At 41.3% G+C, this 25,213-nt stretch overlaps 1 protein-coding gene and 1 long non-coding RNA gene across 3 annotated transcripts in view; one reads left to right on the top strand and one right to left on the bottom strand.

Annotated features, from left to right (window-relative positions):
* The window catches only part of LOC309640596 (uncharacterized protein), a 601,312-nt gene that overhangs the window by 119,585 nt on the left and 456,514 nt on the right, over positions 1-25,213 (bottom strand). Inside the window, exon 8 of one of the 2 annotated variants that reach the window (XM_082419559.1) lies at positions 13,094-13,177. The exons of the other annotated variant lie outside the window; for it this stretch is intronic. Within the exon in view, the coding sequence (XP_082275685.1) occupies positions 13,094-13,177 (84 nt within the window). The remainder of the gene's footprint in view (positions 1-13,093; positions 13,178-25,213) is intronic. 2 annotated transcript variants of the gene reach the window in all.
* The window catches only part of LOC309640628, a 933,213-nt gene that overhangs the window by 477,947 nt on the left and 430,053 nt on the right, over positions 1-25,213 (top strand). The gene's annotated exons all lie outside the window — the stretch shown is intronic.

Raw genomic sequence — 25,213 nt, 5'->3', positions numbered from 1 at the left:
TCCTTGTTCTCCTACTTCCCAGGCATATGACCTTCGGCAGGTTATTTAACCTTCCTTTGTCTCAGTTTTCTTCTCTGTAAAATGGAGATAATAATAATAATAATACCTGCCTCATGGCTTTTGTAAGAAAGTCTTGAGTAAATACATTTAAAGGGTTCAGAACAGTGCCTGCCACAGAACAAGAACTCAATAATGTTTTCAAATAATGTTATTTTTGTTATTATTCTCATTTTGACAGTTTATCCTAGAGAGTAGGAAACTTTGTCCACGATCATAATGCATGGCATAACTGTGAATAGAGATTCGTATTGAATTAAAAATCAGATATATTCAAATACTAACTTTGACTCTGCTACTTTTCAGCTGTGCAACTCTGTGCAAGACATTAATTTCCTCATTATACACTGGATCCTGATATCTAGTTCATAGGATTGACTGGGAAGATCAAAGAAGAGAATGTGTCTAAATCTGCTCGTCTACTTTTTGCCAGTATATGTTGCTCAAAGGGACAAAGAGAGCAGGGGCACATGAAGAATTATAGCAGTGACCTGAGATGGCTGAAACTGAACCATCTTCTCTTGCCCTAATGGTACCAATTGCAGGTGATTGGTGGGAGAGCAGTGGGAGCAGAGAAAGCTATTGAATACATGTTCATTACTTAACACATAATTACTGTTGAGCCAGGTGCTGTGTTGGGAGATAAATCAGGTCACTGTCCTCAGTGAGCTCAGTGCAGAGCAGGAAACAAAGGTAAACATAATTAGAATACTGTGTTCTAAGTACAAGAATAGAGCTATACAGATGGCTGCACAAAGGAGAGGTGCCTAGGGTGTGGGGAAGCTGCTTCGAAGGGAGGTGTATTAGTAATCTATTGCTGCGTAACAAATTACACCAAAACCTAGTGGCTTAAAACAGCACATGTATGTTATCACATCACTTCAATGGGTCAGGAATCTGTGCATGGCTTAGCTGGGTCCTCTGTTTCACAGTTTCTTGTGAGGCTGCAATCAAGGTGTTATTCCAAGTATGCAGTCTCATCTGAAAGCTCTACTGAGGAAAAGACCCACCTCCAAGGTCTGTGGTTGTTGGCAGAATCCATTTCTGTGTGCAGTGTTAGAGAGAGCATCAAGTCCTCTCTGTTGGCTGGAGGCTGCCCTCGGGTCCTTGCCATGTTGACCTCTCCACATGGCAGCTTGCTACATCCAGTCGTTCAAGCCAAGAAGGCAAGGGAGAGAGCTTACTTGTAAGATGAACATCACAATTATTTGTAACCCTACCATGGAAGTGACACCCCATCACACTTGCCACACTAATTATTCCACTACTTTTGCCAATGCTTGGCAAATCACTAGGGTTCAGCCCAGGCTCAGGCAGGAGTTTGGGGGTGGGGTGTTGCACAAGGGCATGAATACCTGGAGGCAGGAAACACTGGGGTCCTTCTTAGAAATAAGTCTACCCCAAAAGGACTCCTGAGCTGATTCTTGAAGCAGGAAAATTGATCTCAGTCTACATGTGAGAAAAGTAGAAGGTCGTGGAGGAGACAGGACAAGAAAACAAACCAAAAAAAAGGGAATAAAAGGATAAATGTTATTTTATTTCTTAAGGTGTTGTCTTGGAGGAAAAGAACAGAAAAAAGATGCACTTTAAATAATGGAAGGAAATTAGACAATTGATATAGATAGGGGAAGAATAGGGGTGAATTTTGAAGGGAAAAACAAAGACTTAGTCTTGCTTGCGGAATGTTGAAAGCCACACTGCTGATGAGGGCGATTTTCCTAGATTTTGAACTGGTGAGTGGATAAGAGGTCAGAGTGACAGAGGTGGGCATGTGCTGAAGCAAGGATGGCAGCCACAGTCATTCCCTTGGCTTTTTGTTTTTACTTCCTCAATAAACAGACCTCTTCATTAGACTGTGGTGGCCATTTAATTAACTAATTAATCACTTAATGCCAGTTGCAACACTTTCCTGAGTCTTTCTAGCTTTTAGTGTAGCCCATGTTCTCATGTGCTTGTTTCCCTCATGTGCTTATAGAAAAGAAAAAAAATGATGGCAAAGAATCACAGCCATTATATTGAGTATTTCAGCCTAGAATTTGACTTTCTCACTGGTCTCCATTATTCTGGCCAAGATTTAAGTTATTACAATGAGGAAGGATGATGAGTGCTCTCAATTGAACTTTGGAGTTCAGTTTGGTCACTCTCTTCTGCCTCGATGTCCACGGCTACAAAATGGGAATAACAGGACCTACCGCCCCTATCTTTTCTAGTCGATGTCACTATTGAATGAGATAATGTAGTCAATACAGTTTAGAAATTATAAATAATACATATAATACATAAGAAAGTAATTCCTCCCACAAACAATTATTGAGTGCACTGCACAAGGCACAGTGCAAATGTCTACAATAGAACCCAGCCCTTATGTCTGAGTGGCTCAACAGTATTGGGAGAGAAAGACAACATTTCAACACATCTTTAGAATACAATTTCCTAAATGTGATGACAGAGATTTATACAAAAGCCATTAAGGCATTGACAAATTTATTGCATCATATATTTTCTCCACATCTTTACTGGAGTATAATTGCTTTACAATGTTGTGTTAGTTTCTGCTGTATAACAAAGTGAATCAGCTGTATGAATACATATATCCCCATATCCCCTCCCTCTTGCGTCTCCCTCCCACCCTCCCTATCCTACCCCGCCAGGTGGTCACAAAGCACCGAGCTGATCTCCCTGTGCTATGCGGCTACTTCCCACTAGCTATTGATTTTACATTTGGTACTGTATATATGTAGATGCCACTCTCTCACTTTGTCCCAGCTTACCCTTCCCCCTCCCTGTGTTCTCAAGTCCATTCTCTAGTAGGTCTGCGTCTTTATTCCCGTCCTGCCCCTAGGTTCTTCACTAACACATGTCTCTTTTTGAATTATGGTTTTCTCAGGGTATATGCCCAGTAGTCGGATTACTGGGTCATATGGTACTTCTACTTTTAGTTTTTAAAGGAATCTCCATACTGTTCTCCATAGTGGCTATATCAATTTACATTCCCACCAACAGTGAAAGAGGGTTCACTTTTCTCCAACCCTCTCCAGCATTTATTGTTTGTAGATTTTTTGATAATGGCCATTCTGACTGGTGTGAGGTGATATCTCATTGTGGTTTTGATTTGCATTTTTCTAATGATTAGTGATGTTGAGCATCCTTTCATGTGTTCACTGGCAATCTGTATATCTTCTTTGGAAAAATGTCTATTTAGGTCTTCTGACCATTTTTAGATTGGGTGGTTTGTTTTTTTGATATTGAGCTGCATGAGCTGCCTGTATATTTTAGAGATTAATCCATTGTCAGTTGCTTCATTTGCAAATATTTTCTCCCATTCTGAGGGTTGTCTTTTCGTTTCGTTTATGGTTTCCTTTGCTGTGCAAAAGCTTTTAAGTTTCACTAGGTCCCATTTATTTTTGTTTTTATTTCCATTTCTCTAGGAGGTGGGTCAAAAAGGATCTTGCTGTGATTTATGTCATAGAGTGTTCTGCCTATGTTTTCCTCTAAGAGTTTTGTAGTATCTGTCCTTACATTTAGGTCTTTAATCCATTTGGAGTTTATTTTTGTGTATGGTGTTAGGGAGTGATCTAATTTCATTCTTTTACATGTAGCTGTCCAGTTTTCCCAGCACCACTTATTGAAGAGGCTGTCTTTTCTCCATTGTATACTCTTGCCTCCTTTGTCAAAGACGAGGTGACCATATGTGCGTGGGTTTATCTCTGGGCTTTCTATCCTGTTCCATTGATCTATATTTCTGTTTTTGTGCCAGTACCATACTGTCCTGATTACTGTAGCTTTGTAGTATAGTCTGAAGTCCGGGAGCCTGATTCCTCCAGCTCCGTTTTTCTTTCTCAGGATTGCTTTGGCTATTCGGGGTTTTTTGTGTTTCCATACAAATTGTGAAATTTTTTGTTCTAGTTCTGTGAAAAATGCCTGTGGTAGTTTGATAGGGATTGCATTGAATCTGTAGATTGCTTTGGGTAGTATAGTCATTTTCACAGTGTTGATTCTTCCAATCCAGAAACATGGTATATCTCTCCATCTGTTTGTATCATCTTTAATTTCTTTCATCAGTGTCTTATAGCTTTCTGCATACAGGTCTTTTGCCTCCTTAGGTAGGTATTCCTAGGTATTTTATTCTTCTTCTTGCAATGGTAAATGGGAGTGTTTCCTTAATTTCTCTTTCTGATTTTTCATTGTTAGTGTATAGGACAGCAAGAGATTTCTGTGCATTAATTTTGTATCCTGCTACTTTACCAAATTCACTGATTAGCTCTAGTAGTTTTCTGGTAGCATCTTTAGGATTTTCTACATATAGTATCATGTCATCTGCAAATAGTGACAGCTTTACGTGTTTTCCAATTTGTATTCCTTTTATTTCTTTCTCTTCTCTGATTGCCATGGCTAAAACTTCCAAAACTATGTTGAATAATAGTCGTGTAAGTGGGCACCCTTGTCTTTTTCCTGATCTTACAGGAAATGCTTTCAGTTTTTCACCACTGACAATGATGTTGGCTGTGGGTTTGTCATATATGGCTTTTATTATGTTGAGGTAGGTTCCCTCTCTGCCCACATTCTGGAGAATTTTTATTATATAGGAGTGTTGAATTTTGTCAAAAGCTTTTTCTGCATCTATTGAGATGATCATATGGTTTTTATCCTTCAATTTGTTAATATGGTGTATGACACCGATTGATTTGTGTATATTGAAGAATCCTTGCATTTCTGGGTTAAATCCCACTTGATCATGGTGTATGACCCCTTTAATGTGCTGTTGGATTCTGTTTGCTAGTATCTTGTTGAGGATTTTTGCATCTATGTTCATCAGTGGTTTGGGCCTGTAATTTTCTTTTTCTGTGACATCTTTGTCTGGTTTTGGTATCAGGGTGATGGTGGTCTCATAGAATGAGTTTGGGAGTGTTCCTCCCTCTGCTATATTTTGGAAGAGTTTGAGAAGAATAGTGTTAGCTCTTCTGTAAATGTTTGATAGAATTTGCCTGTGAAGCCATCTGGTCCTGGGCTTTTGTTTGTTGGAAGATTTTTAATCACAGTTTCAATTTCATTACTTGTGACTGGTCTGTTCATATTTTGTATTTCTTCCTGGTTCAGTCTTGGAAGGTTGTACTTTTCTAAGAATTTGTCCATTTCTTCCAGGTTGTCCATTTTACTGGCATATAGTTGCTTGTAGTTGTCTCTCAGGATCCTTTGTATTTCTCTGGTGTCAGTTGTTACTTCTCCTGCATCATATTTTAAATATTCATCTTATCAATACTTTTGTGAAGTCACATAACATTTAACAAGTATTATTGTGCATCTTTCTGTGTGTGTGTGTGTGTGTGTGTGTGTGTGTGTGTGTTTTTACTGTGACCATGGTGTGGTGGTTAAGCACATGACTCAGGAGAAAGCCTGCCTGAGTTCAAGCCTTGGCTGTGATACTTACAAACTGTGTAAACTCGGGCAAGTTATTTAAACACACTGTATCTCATTTTCCTCTTTTTTAGAATGTGGATGATAATAGTATCTATCACATAGAGGTATTATGAGGGTTAAACAAGTTAGCATAAGGGAAGCTCTTAGAACAGTGCTCAACATGTAATAGGCACAGTACAAGTGTATGTTTTCATAACCATGGGCAAAGTCCTATGCCAGGCCCATGGATACAATGCTGAACAAGAAGAATGTAGTCCCTGCTTCCTAGTAAGTTGGAGCTTAATGGATGAGTCTTATGCTCCATTACACACCAAATCATCTAAGCCAGGAGCCTGGAAGTTACCTGAGACACATCCCTCTTCCTCAATTCCACCACTGCTCACCCAGTCCTCACAACTGGTCACTGAGTCAGATCATGTACATTTTCCAAAGATCCCATATCTGTCCCCTTCTTCCAAACTCCATTCATTCATCTTCCCTCACCTGTATCAGTGTCTTTGGCCCCAGTGCCTCCTTCATGCTGTTGGTTGTGTGTCAGTCTGAACACCTTTACCCATGACTCAAACCCCTGTAGTGTCCTTCACCACTTCCTGGAACAAAATCAAATTCCTTAACAAGACCCTTCATAATATGCTCCTGGAACACCTCAATACTTTCCCAGAGGCAGTGCTGCATAGTGGTTTAAGGACACGGACTCAGGAGCCAGGTAATCAGAATCGAGCTCCACCATTTACAAGCTCTATAATCTTGTTCAGATTAATGATTTAACATATATAAAGTACTCTGGCACAGAGTAAGCATTATATAAATGTTAGCAGTAATTATTACCTATGCAGTCTTATCTTGAATCTCTCTTTCTTAACTCCTCCATCCTATTACAACCATATAGAACCATTGTTCATTCCCTATATGCCGTCTTACCTGTTTATCTCATTCCTCTCATCTTCCTATGTGGTAGACAGACCTTAGGGTGAACCCCAATGAGTCCCTCCTTCTGGTGTTCACAACTCTGTGTAATTCTCTGTCCTTAGGTGCAGGTCAGACCTGCAATTTGCTTCTAACCAATAGAATATGTCAAAGGCAATGGGATTTTGTTACACTGTATAAGACGCTGTCCTAGACTAGACTAGAGATTCTCCTTGCTGGCCTAGTGAAGTAAGAGGCCATGTTGGAGAAGATCACATGGCAAGGAACCGTGGGCAGACTCTAGGACCTGAGGATGGCCTCCATCTAATAGCCGGCAAATTATGGGGCCCTCAGTCATATAACTACAAGGAAATGAAAACTGCCAACATGAGTGAGCTTAGAAATATATTCTTCCCCAATCAAGCCTCCAGATGAAAATTCAGCCCATCTTACATCTTGAGTATGGCCTTGTGTGACCTTGAATAGACAACCCAGCTAACCCATGCCCAGACTCCTGACCCACAGAAACTGTGAGATAATAAATGTTTACATCATTAAGTTTGTGGTAATTTGTTACATAGAGATAGAAAACAAATATACCCTCATTCCCGTTCTCTTGGTGAACTCCTACTCAAACCTCTGTTGAAGTGTTACCTCTTCTGTGAAGCCTTCCCTGATGCTCCCATGCACAGATGGCCTCTCCCTCCTGATCCCCCCATGGCACCTCTTGCTCCCTTTCATAACAGAAGAGTTGCACTGCATTGCATTTTTACTGTTTACTAAGCTCTAAGTCCTTAAGGATGGGAGCTATATTTTATTCATCTTTGAATTTACAGTTTCTGTAATATGATGTCAATTTTGTAGGAGAGAGGAAGGAAAGAGAATGAAAAAGAAGAAAAAAAAGGAGGATACCAGGGCAACTAAATGCTCAATAAATGTTTGTTGATAAGGGAATGAATAAACAGTACTTTGATTATTTTCTTCTCTGGTCTATTGAATTCTACAGAGACGCTTTCATTTCACTCTGATTGGCATCTCAAATATTGAGGCTATCATCATAATAGATGACTAAATTATCACTAACTGGATTGCAAACGAAAAATGAAAACAGCATTGAGAAAAGGATGCTACACCAAGAGAAATATTTTTAGTTACTTTTATTGTTAAAAGAAAACCTGGGCAGAATAAGGTCCAAATAGTAGATGAAGAAGTGATGGGGGTAATTTTTTCAGTATGGCAAATACTGGAAATGCATGTTGAAATAGACCAATTGATAGGAAACATGGATAAAACTCAACCGACTTGGAAAAGATCTCTTTTAAATTTATCAACAGAAATAAACAATAGAACTAGCAAGATTCTCAATTTCTCACACTTTTTATGAAAAAAAAATTGAGTTATTTAATTTCTTTGAAGGAAAAGTAAAACAATTAAATTACCACTTCTTCCTTCTGTAAGATCCTTGTCACTCCGGAGTGCACAGTTACTTATCCTTATTGTGCAGACTTATTGTTTATCTTGTGTGTTATGTTATATCCAAAAGGAAACAAAAGCAGAAGAGGCCCACCGTACGTTATATATATATAAAACCCGGCTGAAGCATACTTTAACCACAGGTAAATTCTAAATTTTTCCTGGAGTCTGCTTTCTGCAGATCAGGGCCCCTGAGGGCAGGCAAATGATGAGCAATCCAGCTGCTGGGATGGAATGATGGATGGGTACATAGACAGGCACCTGCTGTTAACATTCAGTGACAGCAGCTGCCCTACAGTGTTATGATACTTGCTGAGAGGAATAAGCATTAACTTCTGACAATAACAGCTATTTCGTGTTGCATGTGTGTCCAGGAACTTTGCAGTTTACCCACTGTGTTGCTTAAGGAGATATTATACACATCAAACATGTCATTCCCAGTGCCTGGCACTTAGTAGGGATATAGTAATATTAGTTGAACATAAATCTGAATTGCTGCTCCTAAATTGATCCCTGCCTTTGGGAAATGAATGCCTGTGATTGGAATTGGCGTTACCGATACTTAGGTCAATTTGGATGGTATTCTGGCCTGGTAGGCCAAACGTTGAAAGTTTAAGGGTGTGACCTGACACCTGATAGAGAACTGTTTCTTTTAAACTTAGACTTGCACAATGCCAAAAAGAAAACACAAAAACAAGAACATTGGATTTGACTATGATCTTTTGTGTTCAAGAGGAAAAAAAAAAAAAAGCCAGTGAGTTGTTGGGGAAAACAACAAACTCAGTTAGTTGGTTCTATCAGAGCAGCCAATGGACTGTGTTTCTCTAAGCTTTGTACAGCCTGGGAGCCTCCCTTCTTGGGACACCCTGAGTCTGCTACATAAGGATAAGGATTGTCTCAGTTTCCTATTCCTGCTTCACAAATTACCACAAACTTAGTGGCTTACAGCAAAATATATTTATTCTAAGAACTCCAAAATCAGCCTCACTGGGCTAAAGTCAAGTGGTCTATAGGACTGGTTCCTTCTGGAAGCTCTGAGGAGAGAACTGGTTTTTTTGTTTTCTTTAAGCTTCTGATGGCTACTTGTATTTCTTCGCTTCTGGACACTTTTTCCATCTTCAACACAACACCCAATCTCTTCTGCCTTCATCACACAGCCTCCTGCTCTGATAGGACCCTTATGATTACATCAGGCCCACCCAGATAATCCAGGATAATCTCCCACACCTCAAGATGCTTAACTTAATCACACCTGCAAGATCCCTTTTGCCCTATCAGGTAGCATATTCCCAGGTTCTGGGGATTAGCACATGGACATCTCAGAGGACCATTGTCCAGCCTACCACAGTGATTTAGCCACAAATCTAATTGATAGAATATTGAGAATTCAACAAAACAATGCAGACTTAGGAACAAAACCAAGTCTTGGACTAACAAATGTGCTTTTAAGTGTAAACAGGGCATGTTGTTTTGAGTCTTTAAGCCAGCTGTTTCTCAGCCTATTTTCCTTCCACAGGACAAGGTTGCACACTTGAACTTCTTGTCAATAAAGATTGCTCACTCCCTATCATCTCAGTATTCCATGGCTGAGAACCACTGTGTTTAGCCCTTGAGAAGTCCACAGGGATGAATAATTTCCTAACTTTTGCTGTGAGGAGCCTCTCCTGGACCTCTCTGTGATCCCCTGGTGACCAAGTATGTAAATTTATTTCTGATTGTGTTTAACAAACTCGGAGGGAATTTACTCACCCTTTATCAGCATAAAAATGTCCTCACGTCATGCTTTCTCCTGACTGACTTCATCTTCTTCCTCAAGCTCAGCCAATGCAAAACAAAATCAGCTCCTGGGTTTTTACATCCTGTGCCTTGTACTCATCAGGCCTGTTGCTTCCAGTGGGTGGCTGAAAATTGGGAGCTAGGGGATAGTGGGCTGGGTTGAGCCTGATTCATTCCTCCTGATTTATTTGGTTCCTGATGTCATCAAAGACTAGTGTTCTATTATGTTTCCTGTATTAGATAGGGGCAGAGTTGCCAGCTGGGAACAGCTTGCCCTCTGCCCCTGCAATAAAGCCAAGCAAAGTCTGACTTGCCAATCTTGTGCCCCATCAGAATATCCATGGGCAGAGATTTTTCTCTACTTAATTAGAATCTGTCTTAGTGGGCCCACCAGGCCCTGGGAGCCCAAAGATGCTCCTACACAGCAGCTTTCCTTCTTTCTCTCTTCTTTTGGTTTGGCACTGCCTTGGCAACAGGTGTGATCGAGAGTAAGGAAACATGCAGTGCCAGTGCTCCCGTTCTGGTCCAGGATGAGAACCCACGACTGAAAAGATGGCACTCACAGCGTTAGGCAGGCTGCCAAGAAATCATCCTTCCTTGGCACTGGTGCCCATGGTGAGCATCTAGGCAACTTTTGATTGGGCACCATGCCCTCCAAACAGATGGGCATGAATGTAGGCAGGCAAGAGACCATTTATTTATATCAACTGTATTTGCTGAGGGCAGGGTTCCCAGCTGGGAACATCAAAACAGCTCTTTGTCCTGGCCGTCTGCAGCTCTGATGGAGGTGAGGCAGCCTTGCAAATTCAGCTGGATTAATTTTGAAAAATAAGAACAATGTTTCTATGGACACCAGGGGACATTTTTGGCTCCCTTCAATGGTTCAGAGCACAGAGCAGGCTGGTCCCAAGTCATTTTAATAAAATCTCCCGTCCCTGTTTGGATTTGGTGGGAGAGAGCCAAGAAAGCTTTCCAAATAAGGCCAAATTTAGGTGAACAGAGCTAGCCTCACATGGAAGCCGGCTTTGTAAGTCTTTTTACACACAATGGTGTGGCTTCCAGAGAAAATTAAGCTGAAGTCACCAAGGCTCAGGTGCTAGGAAAGACATTCTGGTTGATCTCATCACTGCACAGTTTTTCTAAGCATCCATTGACCTTCCTGTTGTCGCTCTTGTAATTGATGAATGGGATCAAGTGTAAGCTTAAAGTGCAAGAGTAGACCTTAGTGCCAACTTCCATAAGAGCTTCAGTTGGCTTTAAGGGTAAATAGATAAATTTAAAAAGAATTATTATCTATATTTAGACAATAAAGAGCAATTGAGCAATTGTAGAGGTCTCTGAAGAATACAGCCTTATTATTAATATTAGTATTAACTACTAAAACATACCGCTTGCTTAACAATGCATCTGGCATGGTCTTAAGCACTTTGCAGGCGATATTTTCGATTCATTTTCACAATAACCCTCTGGAGGTGGGTACTATCATTAGTATCATTACAGATGAGCAAACTGAAGTTAAGAGAGACTGACCCGAAGTCACACAGCTGGTAACTGGGATACCCAGGGTACACGCCCAGGACTGCCTGACAACAGAGCCCACGGCTACCCACCCCCCCCTTCCTCTAGAAACATTGAAAGCTGCCATTCTGTTTAGTAACTGGCTTGCTAACTTGGGGATGTTTCTTATAACAGGTTTAGGCCAATGTTTCTCAAACTTTAATGTGTCTACAGATCACTGGGGAGATTTTGCTAACATGCAGATTCTGATTCAGCAGAATGGGTTCAGTAGAATTGACCTGATTCAGTAAATTTCTGCAATTCTAATAAGCCCATGAAGGTGGCACCCAGCTGCATCGAGAGTGGCGAAGTTTCAGGGTAGAGCACTGAGTCACATAAAAATGACCAAGGAAGCTTTTAAAAATACCAATGCCCACATCGTACCCCCCCCCACCCCGAGATTCTGATTTAACTGCTTAACAACCACTGGGTTAGCGATTCTCTTACTCACCAGCTTTTGTCATTTATTTGAGACAGGAATGTTGAATTCTAAAAGATGCCCTTGGTTGCATTCCTTGCAGATGGAAAATAAGACAATGGATGAAGATGTGTTGTTGGAGGGCGCTCCCAGTTCCTAGTCAGTTTCTTTTCGTGATGCTGATTATATATAACAATCCCAGAGGCAACTGATGGGATGGACCTGTTACTCACAATGGTCTTGAACGTGAACAGCTGGGAGGGAGAGCAGGCTGAGATCAGCAGCGCCGCTGCGATCTTTTAAGAGCAAAGTGTGACAAAATGTGTGTTGATGGAGGGGACAAAAAATTATAATCAGAAACATCATCCTTCTATGGCATAGGTTTTGTTGATTGTTATTTTTTGGTTGAGAGGATCTGAATAGGGAAACCCGGAGCCATTCAAAACTCTACTGTGTCAAACCTTTCATTAATTACACATAACAAGCAATAGCATGAATCAGGTGCTCAATGATTCCATTTATTAGAGAGGAGCAATTGATTCCATGTTGGCGGATATGTGGCCATGGCTCTTTCTGGGGTTTCCTGCTAAGTGTGATCAAACCAAAAGGACTATAGATTATTAAATCCAAATCAATATTTTTGCTGCAAAAGCAAAGCATTCGATGAGAGGGGAAAATAAAGTATCCTCTTTTCAGAAGATCTCAGCCTCATGTATTATCGATGCAAAGATGATCAGATAAAAACTAGATTTTGGCAAGCTGTCAAATAAAAAATGCAGAGCGAATCAAAAATTTGTAAAATAGTATTGAGTTATTACAATTCTATTATAGATACCAGTAATCATTTTTACCAAAACAAACCTCTTATATGACTGTATAGCTGGGATGTTAGGGTACGAGGATTTAGGACTCGACCTCATTTGGGGGAGGGGGAAAATACCACAAAATTAAAAATAAAATGTGAAGAGTAAATGATTTAGTCACAGTTCAGTAGCAGATTGAATAAAAACAATAGGGTTTTAAAAAAGAATGGCAGTGTTTTCCTTCCTGGGCTACATTTTGCTGACTTCCTTGAAAACTTAACTGGCATTAGATTCAGAGCAGGATGAATTGCTTTATAGAATCTGTAAACTTAATGTGTGCACGTGCCACACATGCACAACGCAAGACATTGGAGAGGAAAAATGACTTGGTGAGATATTTTGTCACTTATGGATTTTCTTTTATAGAAAAAAACCCCAGTTCTATACTTTTATTAGCTGTCTCGTTTTATTTAGGAGCCTTCTCCCTCCCTTTTTGGGACTAAAGCTCTGACAAAGCCAGAAATATATTCAAGAATGGAGAGATGGCTGTCACCATTCCTAAATATTCAGAAGATAATCACCAACCAAAGTTAGAGCATCTTGACATAAAACATCCCTTCAGCTCCCAAGCCGATTTGTCTACCCAGGATCAAATAAATAGTTGTAATTATAAAATCACACATACTGATCCGTAGTCAGCATCAGGAAAGTGACACCAAGAACGTGTGACAGGGATGGCTGCTTTCTCTCCTTGGCTTTTCCTCCGTACCTGGGCAGAGAACAAAGACAGTTTCTTGGAACTAAAAATGACTCTGAAGGAAGGTTAAGTGTAGAATGCAACCAGAAGCATCAGCCCTGGGTTTTCCCACTTTAGGGCTAAAACTGAAATGTGACATTATTATAAGGATTTAAATATGAAACAACTTTGTCTTTAAGAAACAGAATTGACTCCATGTAAATGGACTTTGATCAAGAGGCTGAAAGGGGGAAATGTTTTACTTAATCAGACCCAGAGCCAAACTACCCCATGCCATGAGCCATTTCAGTTCTACTGGGGATGGGAGAGTGTGGTCAAATTTAATTCGACTTTGATAGGCGAAACTTTCACGTGAATTACATATTTGCCAATTAGTCTTAATATTAGACACTGAACACCTCACCTAAAGTGCTGATGCCAGGAAAGCCTGCGGGATTCATCATTCCCTATGCCTGAAAGAGCACAAAAAACTCAGATTCTCTGCCATGACCTATGAATTATGTTGAATCATTATTTTTGACTTGATGTTTCATTCATGTCACTGTGGCTGTTTTCAAGAATGTAGGAAAAATGCAGATACCAGGGGAATTTTCATTTCTTACCTAGAACCAACTTTAAAAAGTTCCCATGACACTTGAATTTGTCTAGGGTAACTGGTTATATGCTCTGTGGCGTTCATCTTCCCAAGACCAGGGCTTGATTATGCAGTGGTGGTCCTCCCAGTCACTAGACTAGGGAACTCAGCATAAACTAGATTAGGGCTGGAGACACCTCGAGAGAGAACAAATGTGCTGTTTGAAATAGGCCTGTTACATGCTGCGTGTTACGTGCCCTGACTCACCACAGTCCAGCCAGGAGAACAGAAACCACACTCACGATTTCACAGAGAAGGGATCTAGTACACGGAGTTGGTTACACAGGTGCAGATGAGGGCACAGGCCCTTTTGGACAAAGTACAAATAAAAATCTCTAGAGTGAAATGCTTTCAAACTGCACACAGGGGTTTGGTCGGGTTAACCAAATGCCCTGGTTCAAATTGCATTTCAGCCATTTGGATCGCCTGACTTGCTTCTTTTGGGAGGTATAAAATCCCTCCTCATTTCCTATCGTCAATTGCAACATGGAGTGGCTGAAAATTGTTCAGGCAATTACTGTGCTTCACCAACTGGGTGCCTTTGGCCATAACGGGCATTTTGGGTTTGCAATAGCTCTGCTGTCATTTCCCTTCTTTTGGCTGATCCTGATACAAATTGCTGACGGCTCTAAGAGCATGTCCTCTTGCTCACTGGAAGGGAAGTCACATTCCTGCAAAAATGCTCTCTGCTTTTAGATGTGCCATGATGATGGGAGTGGAAGGGCGGTGGACAGGAGAATAAGGACAGAGGAGATGGCTCACCCCCAGTGTTAATCAAGCCACCACTGATGAGTCCTGTTGACTCTGCCTCCTAATTATCTCTCAAATTCATTCCTTTTCTCTATTCCCGTGAATGTTCCCACTATGTTCCTTCAGGCCATTTCATTCCTCAGCTTAAATATCACAATGACCTTCTAACTGGTTCCTCTGCCTTTGATCCAGACTTCTTCCTATTAATTCTCCTGGCAGTGGTTCTCAGCCAGGGGTGTACCGCCCTCAGCAGCAGCAGGCATTCAGAAATGTGTGAGTGTTTGGGGGTTGTCGTGATAATGGGGGTGGGGAGGGACATGCTAGCATTAAGGGGGCAGGAACCAAGGACACTGAAATACCTAGTGTATTCATCTCCTATTGCTCTAGTAACGAAATACCACAAATTTAGCAGCTTTAAAAAATACCCATTTATTACCTCACAGCTCTGTAGGTCAGAAGTCTGACAAAGGTCTAAAGGGCTAAAGTCAAGGTTTCAGTAGGGCCCTGGAGGCCTGGTGGGAGAATCCCTGTCCAAGCACAGTCATGTTGTTGGCAGAATTCAGTTTCATGGGATTGTAGGACTGAGGCTCCAGTTCCCTGACTGGCTCTCAGCAAGGATTATTCTCAGCTTCTAGGGGTCTCCCACATTACCTGGCTCATGACACCTTCATCTTCAAAGCAGGTAACGATAGATTGAATTCTTCTTATGCCTTGTGTTTCCTGCCTCCTCTTCTGCCACGTCTTTCTCTAACTTCTGCTTTGCTCTTCCATTTTTAAGGGCCCGTGTGATTAAATCAAGTCTACCCAACCTAAGTAATCCAGGATAACCTCCCCATTTTAAGGTCCTGTCTTGCAAAGTCCCTTTTGCCATGTAACATAACAGAGTCACAGTTTCCAAGAATTTGAACACGGACATCTTTAGGGAGCCATTAATCTGCCAACCACACCTGGAATGATCTGCACAACAGAGAACTGTTCCACCCAAAATGCCAATAGCAGCCTCACTGAGAAATATGGAGAGAGTGATCTATCTAGAATGCAAATCGGACTGTGTCTCTTTCCTGCCTTAAAATCCTTCAGGGAACCTTCACTGACTTCAAGATGAAATCCAAGGCAGAGTCTAGGAAGGGCTTTATGATCCACTGTCTCTTTAGGCCTCTAGCTCACATGTTACTATCCTGCCTCTGCCTCTCGGCTTCAGCCACACTGAATGATTTTCTGACCATCCTGTGTGTTCTCTTACCTCTCATTCCTTACGAAGGCTCTTTCCTCCACCTGGAACACTCTTTCCCCAAATTCTCACCTACCTTCCTTAACCTAACTAACTCCAACTCAGTTTTCAGGTCTTTCCTGATCTTACTTCCTCATGAAAGCCTGCCATGACCCTTCAAGTCTGAGTTAGGACTCGTCCTACATGCTCCCAGAGCACCTGCATGCCCACCCATACCATTCATCACACTGTTCTGTAATTTCTTGCCTGTTTGTTGGGTCTCCCCTAAGCTCTAAGAAGACAAGGACGGCATCTGTCTTGTTGCTGTTGTATCCATAGCACTCAGCTCATACCTGTCATGCACTTAACAGTTTTATTAAATAAATTACGTGGTCATGTTGACTTTGATATAAAGGGCAGAGTAAATTTGGTTCCAACTCTTCCACAAGAGACATAATCATAACAATAGCCATGTACCAACCTTTGACAGTCAGATAGCATTTTATCAGAACTTTATATCTGCATGAAGTTGGAAGTATTATTACTAAATCAGTATTACAGAGGAGGAAACTTTAAGTCAAACAGGATAAATAACTAATCATAGAAGCAGGTGGCCCAGAGGGGGCAAAGCTAGGAACCAAGTCTAGTTTCTGATTCTCAAGCCAACAATGGTACTTCTCTGAACCAACAACTAGTGTCTTACGGTTTATAAAGCATTATGTCACAGAGTCCTTATAACCTCACTATAAGATAAAAATGTTGATTCCTTTCTCAAACATGAGGAAAGAGACTCATCAGTGTTAAGTGACCAAGGTCACACAGTATATGTGGAAAATTCAGAACTAGAAGCCAGATATTCCATTCCTATTGCTTTAACCATATCATCTATTAACTAGGAAGATGGCAGAGCTTGGAGAGTAGAGAAGACTATCTTGGCACTTTATTCTCAATTTCTTCAAGTCATCATCTCACACCTCCCTGCCCACATGCAAGGAAATTAAACCAGTGAAAAATCTATTTAGACAAATAGGGAACTCCTCTATTCATGAATCATATATATATATATATATATATATATATATATATATATATATATATATATATATATAATGTATGTGATGAAAAGAAAGAGAATTATGTGAATTTAACCTCCAAAAAGATGATAAGTGGTTAATAATGGCAATTACCTTAAGAATAAATAGATTACCTTAGTGATCACAATACCTATGTGATATAAAATCTAACCTTGAGGTGGAAACATCTGCCACCATAATGTATCAGTCAGGACTCTTTTGGTTCCTTTGTACCCAACCTGCAAGGTAGCCTCCGATAGTCTTCATCTCTTGGTATCCACATCCTTGTGTATTCTCCTCTCACACTGAATCATGGCTGACCCATATCAACAATAGAATACTAAAGAAGTGACGGTGTGTAACTTTCAAGGCTACGTCATAACAGACATTTGCATCTTCCACCTTGGTCTCCTGGATTCCTTGTTCTAGGAGAAGCCATTCACCATGTCATAAGAGCACAGGCAGCTCGGTGGAGAGGTCTGTAGGAAGAGGACGTGAAATCTCCTACCAACAGCCAGTACCAATGTACCACCATGTGACTGAGCCACTTTGCAAAAGATCTTCCAGTCCCAGTCAAGGCTTCAGGTGACTGCAGCTCCAACCAACACTGAATGAACCAACCAACCCCAAGTCAAGACCACCCAGACAAGCAGCTCCTGAATCCCTGACCCACAGAAACTGTGAGAGATAATAAATGCATATTGTTGTCTTAAGCTACTATGTTTTATAGTAATTTATTAGATAGCAATAGACAGAAATACAGGTTGCAAGTGACAGAACTCCAATTTGAACTAGCTTTAAACAGAATGGGACCTTTTAACCTATGTAACTATAGGAAGGTCTGGGGGTACATGGCTTCTGGGAAAATGGAATGAGGAACCCAAAAGGAGCCAGACCCTTTTCTTTTATCTCTCATCTCCGTTTCTCTCTGCACATGTTTTATTCTTAAGACAGAAAACACAGCCAGCAACATGATCAGATGTTACGTCTCACTTTCTCCCATCCCAAGGTCTGAAAGCCTGGAAAGTGCTCCAATTGTCCTAACACAGATCGCATGCCCATCCTAGACCAATCAGTGTAGGCCAAGCTGGTGGGATCCATGAGAATATATCCAAACCACATGAGTAGGGTGAGGAAAACATTTCTTAGAAGTGGAATGGGGCAGGCAGAGTTTCCTTGGAAGTAGAACAGGAGGCCCACTGCCCACTGTGTGTTTGTATAGGAGCACGAGGGTGCACACATGCATGCTCAGGGTTGCTCTGTGCTAATCCCCTGGTGACACTTGACGTTACTACTTTCACGTATCATTTCATCACCTGGCCCTAAGGACAAGCTTCTGACCAGCAAGAAGATCATATCAGCCAAATTTCCAATAAGAAGTAAATCTTGGGGCTTCCCTGGTGGTGCAGTGGTTAAGAATCCACCTGCCAATGCAGGGGACATGGGTTCAAGCCCTGGTCTGGGAAGATCCCACATGCCACGGAGCAACTAAGCCCGTGCACCACAACTACTGAGCCTGCGCTCTAGAGCCCACAAGCCACAACTGCTGAGCCTGCACACCACAACTACTGAAGCCCGCGTGCCTAGAGCCCGTGCTCTGCAACAAGAGAAGCCACGGCAATGAGAAGCCCATGTGCTGCAACGAAGAGTAGCCCCCGCTCGCCGCCACTAGAGAAAGCCCATGTGCAGCAACGAAAACCCAACACAGCCAAAAATAAATAAATAAAATAAATAAACTTATAAAAAAAAAAAAGAAGTAAATCTTGTTTTTCAAAGAAGGAGAGGAAAAAGAAAAGAAAAATTGACCCAAAGCAGCTCAATATTAGAAAACACTTTTTAAAATGCTTTCCCTAGAATGTAGGACCTAGAAAATGAGGTAGAGAAATGATAATAATTAATGATAACAGACACCATCTATCAAGCACATGTCAGACACGTGAGGTTTCTGGATATCACATAATTTGCGCCATCTCACAGAGCAGGTAAGTGCCAGAGCCAAGGCCACACCTGGGTCTGTTTGTCACATGAGTCCAAGCTCTTAATCACTATGCAAAATACCAGAGATGGGCTCACACAAGCCCAAGCATTATCCAAGTTCCCGTTTAGCACCTAAGCTATGGAGAGGCGGAGCAAGCTGAACACAGCTCAGGATTCATTCTCCTGTATCTAGCTAGACCTCACCTCAGCACTCCTCTGAGCTCCATCTGGGAGAACTGAAATCCAGCCCACACCTGCTGCTCTTGTCTATGAAACAAACCAGACCCAAGGCAAAGGTTTTCAGAGTTTTTTTATAGCAAAACCTCTGCTTTTCATTGTCCTCAGAAATAAGCTTTGCTAAACCAGTTTCATTTTTGGGTGGCTCTCAGAGGGAGTTACATAAAAAGAAAGCCCATGTGACTCATTCTGGCTGAGAGCAAACCACATGGAACAAAAGATTTTGAGTGTTCATCAAGGCAGGCATGCCATCATCAGTGACAAGTGAGGCCAACATGCAGCTGAGGACTGTTCCTGTGGCACATCAACCATCAACTGTGTCTTGGAGAAGATATATCTCCATCTCATGGTTTCTTTATCTGAAAAGTGGAAGTAAATCACATATCTCACAGTTATTGTGGAGACCAATTGAGGTATCATTTGTAGAAACACCCAGCACGGTACTTGATAAATATTGCTGGAATTTGTCTTTCATCAACAGGAATTTGTTTTGTTCTGTGTTTTAGTGCATGAGACTTTTCTCCTCAAGGAAATTATAAGTTCCTTATGTCAGAGACACCCTCTTATTCCTGTTCTGTACTCTACACATCACCTATGAGCAGGTAGTGCTTGATGTACTAACACAGTGGGCTGTGCTGGGCTCCATGGAGAGCACATTAAACAAACCAGCAGGCAGCATGCTTTCTGGCATGCTGCAATATGCCCTCATTTCAACCAGGTAACAGTAATATGGATGAATACTTCAAAGGCTGGATAAACAGATATCCAAGCTAACAGGCTCAGTGACTGTAACAGGCAAGCCTATAGATAGATATAAATATTTTAATCCTACATGTCAAAAATAGTGTCAGTAGGTATAGGAGGTCAGTTGATAGGACCCACTCCTCCACTACCTGATCTAGGAAACCACGCCCTCTCTGTGACCCCTTTGACAAGGAAACCCAAGGCGGTCACATTGCAAACCACATGATCCTATCACCTTACTCAGCTGCACAGCTGATTGGACCAGAGCTAGCATTTTAAGATACAACTAGGCACAGAATGAAGAATTGGGCCAATCAGATTCTTTCCCTTGGGAACCTGTCTTAGTCTGTTTGGGTTGTTGTAACAAAATACCGCAGACCGAGTGACTTAGAAACATTTATTTCTCACAGTTCAGAAGCCTGGGAAGTCTAAGATCAAGGTTCTGGCAGATTCAGTGTCTGGCGAGAGCTGCTTCCTCATTCACAGCCATCTTCTCTCTGTTACCCCACATGGAGGAAGGAAGGTTTCTTTAAGAAGGGCAATAATCCTGTCATGAGAACTCCACCTTCCTGATTTAATCACCTCCCAAAGGCCCCCACCTCCTAATACCATCACCTTGGGGGTTAAGATTTCAGCAAATGAATTTGAGAGGGACACAAACATCCAGTCTCTAGCAGAACGTGAACCTAGAAATACCGAGAGAATAAGGCAGTGGAAGATGGAAGTTAAAACTGAAAGAATGCTATTAGGAGGCAGATTACAGTAGAAAATAAAGACTGGAGTCAGATGGCCTGGATCCATGCACCAGCTCTGTTAGTTCCCACCTGTGTGATCTTAAGCAAGATACTTCACCCCTCTGCATCTCAGTGCCCTCATCTGTAAAATGGAGATGATCATAGAACCTGCCTTGTAGGCTTAGTGTAAGGATTCAAAGAGTATATGAATATGGAAAGTTCTTGAAATGATAGCTGACATACGGTTAGTGCCATACAAGTGATGGCTAGTATTACCAGGTAGACTCCAGGATCAAGGCGAGTCCATGCCATGTGCAGGCCATTATGAGAATGCAAAAACTATGAGAGACCACAGGAAGCTGGTCAGTATTGAGGGATAATGAAGCATGTGCAGGGAGAAGCCATGAGTCACAAAGACCCTCTAGCTCATGAGAGAGCTACACAGAGCATAACCTGTCTTGAAGATGAATTTCCTCCAATTTCCTTAGAATGAACTCCCTGGAGGATGGGTCAACCTGCCTGTTCTCTGAGCTGGGCAACCTAAAAAACCTAAAAACTTGGTTCAAGAAGGACCCTGGGGCTTCCCTGGTGGCGCAGTGGTTGAGAATCTGCCTGCCAATGCAGGGGACACGGGTTCGAGCCCTGGTCTGGGAAGATCCCACATGCCGCGGAGCAACTGGACCCGTAAGCCACAACTACTGAGCCTGCGCGTCTGGAGCCTGTGCTCCGCAACAAGAGAGGCCGCGATAGTGAGAGGCCCGCGCACCGCGATGACGAGTGGCCCCCGCTTGCCACAACTAGAGAAAGCCCTCGCACAGAAACGAAGATCCAACACAGCCATTAATAAATAAATAAAGCACACCTAGTATATTGTAATTAAAAAAAAAAAAATGATAAAAAAAAAAAAAAAGAAGGACCCTGAATAAGCAGAAGCATTATGTCTTTACTGCTAGGAAGTCTGCAAAGGCTAGATGGAAATAACATATCCCAATTTTTTCAGTAAAGAGAAAAATAATGAGGCTCTGAAAAAAACCCATCAGTATGCCCCTTACCTCATCATGAATTTCTGGTGCAAGCCCCAAGTTGGCATATAGGAGCTTTCCGTATCTAGCAAAGTGATAACCCTTATCAAAGAGGCAGAGTCTGAAGCAAAGAATGTCTTGCAGCCCTGATAAGCTCTAAGGGGCTGGGCCAGGGTAATGGACCATAGGAGATGGAGCAGGGGTCTGCCAGCCTCAATAATACAGCATTGTTGCTGCATTGGAAAATGTTTTAATTTACATTTTCAAGTGCAAAATATTTTCCCCTCATGCTTTAGCTAAATTAGGTAGTTAAAGTCTGTGAAGTGGCAGTAATTGGAAACAATGGATTTTATATTTGACATTTATTATTTTAGTGGAATCTGTTTTACATTTACATCAAACACCCAAGGACTCCTGAAGAAGTTGCTTTTGCTATTGCATTGCCATTTAATTCTGACAATGCACTTCGAATCCCCAAGTCTTAATTATAATTATATCATTTCAGATGGAGTAAGAGATAGGATAGAGGTAAACCTTCAATGGCAATTGTACCCCCATGCTTTCCTCTCCTTTTGTTGAACTTTCATAAGCTGATAATTTGCTCAATGTATTTTACCCTAATTTTTTACACTTTCATGTTGTTCTCTAATTACTTTATATACTTTAGTCTTACTTCACCAAAAAGCTACTTAAGGGCAAAGATCATGGCTTATAACCTCATAGTACTTGCTTTAAATCCAAGCACGTAATAAGAATGAAGAAATGTTTGATTGACTATTCAAAACACACTAGTGTTATCTTATAAGCAACGGGGAGCAGTTGGAAAGACAAAATTCCAGTTTGGTACAAGGAAAGACTCTTATAGAGCTACTTAATTTGGATTAGGCTGATCCAAAAGTGGTGAGTCCTTTGTCCCCAGTAGTGTTCAAACAGAAATTCAATGACCACTTGATAGTGAGGAAATCAGCCAGTAATTAAAAGGTTTGGAGTCAAAAAGAATTGGGCCAGACCCCTAGCTCCATACCTTAAAACTGTGCAACCATAGCCAAGTTACTGACCCCCCTCTAAGCCTCAGCTTCCTCATCTTTCAATGGGATAAACTGTCTACCTCTTATGAAAAGTGAGGAAACATATCCATGTAATGAACCAGATGTCCTGAGGGGCCCCCAGATATTCAGTGGTTCTTTCTCTCTTAAGACAGCCCACATCTTTCATGATGGAGGCAGGTCAAAAATTACCATTTCATTCTTGATTTTGATAAAGAAATATAGACTAAGCAAAGCTTTAAAATAAAATTCAAAGATAACACTAGAAATAAAACCAGAATGCATACCATCCAAATTATAGGAGAAACTGAAAGTAACTGAGAAAAAAGGGAAAAAGAAGAAAATCTAAGATGACAGAAGCTATAAAGTAAAATGATATAACAAAAATAACATATTTATTAATGCAAATGAAAGTATTGGTGCCAGGACCCATAGTAAAGACCTTACGTACTTTATCTCATTTAGTTCTCATGTGTCCTAGAGGTTGGCATCATCGTTATGCCCATTTTACAGGTGAGAAAACTATGGCTTAGGGAAATAGGAAATTCCTAAATTTACCCAAATTTGAACTGTAGTAGCCCAACCACAGAGGGCATCGTCCTAAACATTATGACACCATGTAGGAACAAAAGAAGGATGCATATGTCTAGATGTCTAAATATGCTCACAGATTTACATTGGTAGGAATTAATGGGTCATAAATAAATGAAAATGTTAAATAGTGTTTATTTCTATCTAGGTAGTAGGGTTATGAGCAATCTTAATTTTCTTTTATAACGTTGTCCATATTTTCTGAAATTTTCTGCAGTGAGCGTATATTTTTATAGTCAGGGGTAAGGCTGTAAAACTTACAATAGATTGTTCCTTTTCTTGTTATACTAGGAAGCCTTAAGTCATGGTATAAAATTCTTGAGATTTTCATGGGATTTATGCTTCCTGAGGGAAAATGTTTCCAAAGGGTTCTCATTATTTCTTCCAGTGGAATGAGAATTAAAACTAGTAGATGAAACTGTTTCTTTTGTTGTGTCTAGTATAAGGACTTTTTAAAAAAAAAAAAAGTAGAGGAAGGTTTTGTCAGAGGAAAACTAAATAACCTCTCATCCTATGTTACAATTTGAGTCAAAGTAAAAATTATAAAATACGGTTGTCAGAAGTTCTGCAATGAAGTCTGAAGCACTGGTATAAGTATGTCTCATCTGAGGAGTTCAGAGAGAACCCCACATCCAGGAAAAGCCCCACCCAGAAAGCAGCATGTGAGAGTGCATGCTACACACCAGTCATGTGGTCACACAGCAATACACTCTTCCCCAAAGTACTTCCATTCCACCAAACCACAGAAATTGCCGGAAAGCTTCCTAATGTTGAGTCCAGCCTTTCTTTTGCAAAGAGGAAACTGAGAACCTGAAGGGCTATATCACTTTGTTTCTAGCATTTTCTCCCTAGGTAGGGAGGAAATGTGTTTATAACACAGCCACCAAGCTGTGGCTGTCACTCACCTGGATGCCTCCCTTGATCTGACTCGTCGTGCCCACTCCAGCGTCTCTCAAATCCACTTACCACCCGCTGATCATCCCACTCTCCGACTCGTGGCTTCTTACTGCTCTTGCAACAAAGAACAGTGTTCTTACCATGCTTGACAAGGTCCCCCGTAATCTGACCCCATCCCTCTCACGTTATCTAAATCACCCTCTTTAACCCTCTAAGTTCCAACTGCACTCTTCTTTCTGTTTTCCAAACTTGCCATTCTACCTTCCACCGAAGCGCCTTCTCGGGTGCTGTCTTCCTCCATCTGCGGGTCTCCTAGATAATTTCCCCTCAGAAGCCCTCCCAGACTCTAGTCCGAGTCAGATTCCTTTCACCCATCATCTATATGTCCTTCATAGCACTCATCACAGCTGTAGCTTTACATTTCTGTGTCTGTTTTCTCCCACTAGGTTGTAAATCCCAAGGCATAGGGACGTGTCAGTTTCATCCACCATTCCATCGCCAGAACTAGCCCTGTGCCTGCCACATCGTAGGGCTTCATCAACGTTTGTTGGGTGAATGAATGGGTGGCACATAGCAAATCAAGGATAGAGCAGGGTAAGTGCTTCATCCCACACTATTTCTTTTACACTTTGGGGGACAGAAAAGGAACTTCTGGAATCCCAGGAATTTGTCCACCCTGCATTGTCTAAAATTGCTTATTCCTCTCCTTAGAAACACAGTTTTAGAACCAGTGGGGCATTAGATGTCATCTAAGCTTCTCATTTTATAATCAAAGAAACAGGGGCCCAGAGAGGTTACATGGTTTCTCCAGGGCACATACCAGTAGTGATGTAGTGAAAACCCAAAACCCAAAACTAGGACTCCAGCATTGTTTCTAAAGAACCCATCGTCTCTTCCAAATAGGGCTGCCTTTATCCATCAGTTGTAGCTCTAGCCAAATACTTTTTTTTTCCTTCTGACTTCTCTCAAAGTCTACCTTTCCACCCTCAATCCCAAGTCCCCACTGAATTCCTGCATTTTACTTAGAGTGGCAAAACTACTTGCTTGTGTTTGGTTCAACATGTTTCCCTGACATTCTGAACTTTCAATAAATCAACCAATGCCAAAAATGTATTCAGTCCCTCCTGTGTCTT

This window comes from Balaenoptera physalus, assembly GCF_965194825.1.
Source record: "Balaenoptera physalus genome assembly, chromosome: 13".
Classification (NCBI taxonomy): Eukaryota; Metazoa; Chordata; class Mammalia; order Artiodactyla; family Balaenopteridae; genus Balaenoptera; species Balaenoptera physalus.
The sequence above is the reverse complement of the archived record's forward strand: the minus strand, read 5'-3'. Positions and strand labels throughout refer to the sequence as shown.